General features: G+C 37.9%; 1 protein-coding gene across 1 annotated transcript; it reads right to left on the bottom strand.

The window, feature by feature from the left end:
* Positions 1–2,933: 2,933 nt before the first annotated feature.
* Positions 2,934–3,893, bottom strand: LOC107326603 (olfactory receptor 5A1-like). Its single transcript, XM_088143003.1, has one exon. It carries the CDS (start codon positions 3,891–3,893, stop codon positions 2,934–2,936), a length of 960 nt encoding a protein of 319 aa, XP_087999129.1.
* Positions 3,894–4,206: the final 313 nt, after the last annotated feature.

The following is a 4,206-nucleotide window of genomic DNA, read 5'->3' as shown; positions in this document are numbered from 1 at the left end:
TGAGTCTGGGGAAGTGCAACCCCTTCCAAAATCAAAGATGACAAGTCACCAGATTCGGGAGGGAGGGGGAGGAAAAAAAAGAAGAAGAGCGACTCCATCTTGCCAGGGTTGGGCCAAAGTCAGTTCATCCCCATCCAGACCCTCATAGCCTCCAGGCACTTGGCCAGCACTGCAACAGCATCACCTGCCCAGCCAGGGGTAGAGATGTATAGCTGTGAATCACCAGTGTACTGATGATACTGTACCCCATGCTGACGAAAGCTCTCACCAACTGGTTTCATGTAGATGTTCAAGAGGAGAGGTGAGAGACCAGAGCCCGAGGCACCCCACACTGCAGAGGCTTAGGGCTCAACCTCTCCTGGCCAACAACACTGAGTGGAAATGTCCACAGAGGAAGAAGGAGAACCACCACAAAATGGGAACTCCCACTTTGAAACCCCAGACCCAGTTCAGAAGGATACCATGGTCAAAGGTATTGAAAGGTGCTGAGATCCAGGAGATCCAGGACAGTTGCACCACCCCTGTCCTGAGTCCTCCAAAAGCCATTGGCAAGTGTGACCAATGCCATCTCAGTGCAACACTCTGGCCTGAACTCAGACTAAAAAAAGTCCAGATGATTGGCTTCAGGCCAACCACCTTCTCAATAAACTTCCCCAAAATGGGAATGTTGGAGATTGGATGAAAGTTGTCTAACACAACTGTGTGCAAGGATGGACCCTTGAGAAGGGGGTGCACCACTGCTTTCTTCAAGGTAGGCAGTACCACCCCCTCCTGCAAAGAGGCAGTAACTACTTCATGGTTGTTTCCTGATTGTTTCATGGGTTGTTTCATGGGAGCCCATGGGATGTTTCAGTTTTGAAATGTCTTGATTGTGAGATTTGCAAATCCTTAAAGTTGAGATAGCTGAATTAAAAAGAAAACATATCATAGTTCACACATCTGTGTTATGCTTACACATCTTTTGGCAGACTGAAAATCAATCAAATTAGTGATATAAGTTTTGGCCTATGCAGAACCTGTTTATGGTGAAATCCAGAAAAAAATATCCTGTATTTAAGTGACCTTATTCTTTTGTACAGCTTCTTAAGAAATCCAGTTAAATAATTATTTTTAATTAGATGGGTAAAATAAATGGACAAAGAGCTGCAATCACCAAGAAACTCTGCTTCTTGGCAGCTGTTATAAAAGGATATGGAGATTTTTTGTTTTCCTTCTCCCCACAAGTATTTTCTGCTGTCCCTTTTGTCCCTTCTGGCAATGACAAAACAGGAAGGAAAAATAGCCAAATTGGAGGAGGTTGGAAGTTCTTTAATTAGGTAATCCTGGAGCAGGAATTAAAATAATTTTGTCACTGATTCTTGTAGAAGAGGAATTGGCCAGAGGGTTGACTTCTTCCTTCTTTGTCACCTGAAAAACAAACTGCAGAAAGTCATTTTTTGTAATTTTGGTTGGAAGTACAGAAAACAAAGGTTATTGCAGACAGGTTATAGACTAAGAGGAACTAGTCTCTTTTACATTTACTCAAGCACCCTCAGGTGTTCAAAACAATTCACCTAACATCTGATTCGATTATCTCCAAGGGACATTTTGTTATCACAGGTTTTAGAGAAAGGGTGATGGAGTATGTTATGGATCCATTTAGCTTAACTGTTTAAAAATCAGCATTACTTTATTTATTCATTATAGATGCACATATCATTCATCCCAATTTCACTAGATTACTTGCAAAAAGATACAAATCTATAAAATTCTAAAACCTTACAAAAAGAATAACATTAACAGAACCAAAACTTCAAAACCTCTAAATAACTTTGTCACCTGAATTGAGCTAACCCAAATGAACAAGCCTCCCACAGTTTAGTTATCAAAGAACTAAATACACAACTGTCACCCAGCCCAAAGTTTCAACAATGAACAGTTTGAACTGTTCATACATCTATACCTTCCTGTCCTGCCACTTTTATCTTGAGTTGAGATCCTGATGCCCAGTTGAAGATCAGTGTAAAGGAGAGGTCTTACATGGTGCTTCCATACAAAAACCTTGTGCATCATAAAAATTGTTTAGGACCCTTAAAGTGTGGCTATAAGTCCACATTTCTAGCCATGATTCATCCCCGAAGGCAAATTCTTTCAAGATACATTCTTTGGGAAACAACAACATTCATTAAATTATGAGAAAAGAAACATGGAAAGTCATTCAATAGCTCTTTATTGATCAACAAATGACGAAGAATATGTCTTTACAGTATTTGCAGTAAATTAAAAATTGCACATAGAAATGTCCAGTTAATCCTTCTGTCTGCAAATCTATCTATAATCAAATTATATGGATTATGACTAGAAACACTATCAAGATAGCAACAGGAACTGAAAAACAGCTGCATGATGAATATATATAATACATTTGCTAAGATTGTTTTCAGTGACAACCATGGGGAGATGATGGGTTTTCTAAACAAGAAACATTACGTATTCCTAAATTCTGGTATGAAATGATAGATCCCAACTTCCCGGATAAATGGACTGATCATAACATGATGCAGAATATATGGGATCTTCTATTTGTTTTAATCCTGCAATTCAATTCTTATATTACTACATACAATGTTAAAAATATATATTGTTTCGGAAAATACATTTAAATTACATGTTTGAAGGTGAGAGAGAGAGAGAGAGAGAGAGAGAGAGAGATGCATACTGTAAGAGGAAACACATTTCAATAAAAATACATTTCAGTGGATATTTTCATCCTGATTCTAAAAAAAAAAAAAAAAAAAGATCAGATGGATATTAGAGCAGGACTACCTTGCTTTGCTTGAATTATCCCAAACTATAACTGCAGGGCTCAATGAGAAATCCACATACCCTCATATCAGAGCAGATGTTGTTGTTGGAGTTTTAAAGATATTAGGTCAAGAAGTGTGAATATTATTTCATGAGGAAAGAATGGTCCTAAACTTTCCAAATAGTTTCTCCACACCAGATCTGATCTCTTTGTTTTTCAGGCTGTATATGATCGGGTTTAACATTGGAGTTAAAATGCTATACTGAATAGAGATGACTTTGTCCAGATCCATGAGTGATTCTGAACTTGGCTTCATATAGCGAACAAAAGCTGTAATGTAAAATAAGCCCACCACAATGAGATGAGAGCTGCATGTAGAAAAAGCTTTCTGTCTGCCTTCTGCTGATTTAATTTTCAGGATGGTTAAAATGATGTGAATGTAAGAGACCAGAGTGAAAAGAAATGAGTTAACGCCCAATGCCAACACAAATATTAGAAGAACAATGTAGCTAGTGAGAGTCCCTGCACAAGACAAGGCCAAGAGTGAAGGAAGCTCACAATTATAGTGTCTGATGATATTGTTGCTGCAAAAATGGAGATTTAGCAAAGGCAGGACATTCCCTGTACCACACAAGAAACCCACGAGCCAAGCTCCAGCCATTATTTTATTGCATATCTCTTTCGTTAAATACCTGCTATAATGGAGTGGATCACATATAGCCGCATATCGATCATAACCCATTGCTGAGAGGATGAACACTTCTGCACAAGACGTTTGTAGAAAAAAGAAAATCTGTGCAATACATCCTTCCCAGGAAATGGTTTTTTGCTTTGTTACAAAGTTTGTCAGCAACTTGGGGACAGTGACTGAGGAATAGCAGATGTCAACAAAAGCTAAATGGCTGAGAAAGAAGAACATGGGGGTCTGAAAGTGAAGCTCAGACTTGATCACCAATATAACGGTTATGTTTCCCAGGATGGTGACTAAAAAAATGATCATAAACAAAAGAAGAAGAAAATCCTGTATGTGTGGATCATTGGAGAGTCCCAACAGGATAAACTCTGTTATTACAGTTTGATTTTCCAGCCCAGAGGATTCAGGAAACATAGGATCTGTCACAAAATAAACACAGTTAATGATACAGTATTCAAAGATAAAAATGGACTTCAATTAAATATACAGATTAATTTGAGGATGATATTTTACTCTAGATCAATATTGAGAATGCCATTAAAATGTATGATACCGTGTCTTCTTTTTTTCATACATTTCACCAAATGAAATATTTAAATATTCCCTTTCACATTTTAACAATGTGTTTTCTTGAGTGTTCTGATGTTTCAATTCATTAATTACAGTAACTGGTATTTGCTGTGAATATCATCTGCATCCCCATCTATGCATCTGTGAAGTGAGTTAA

This window comes from Python bivittatus, unplaced genomic scaffold, assembly GCF_059951505.1.
Source record: "Python bivittatus isolate LINGU-HERP-01145 unplaced genomic scaffold, Pbiv_v1 ctg000470_np1212, whole genome shotgun sequence".
Lineage (NCBI taxonomy): Eukaryota > Metazoa > Chordata > Lepidosauria > Squamata > Pythonidae > Python > Python bivittatus.
This window is presented reverse-complemented; position numbering and strand designations above follow the sequence as displayed.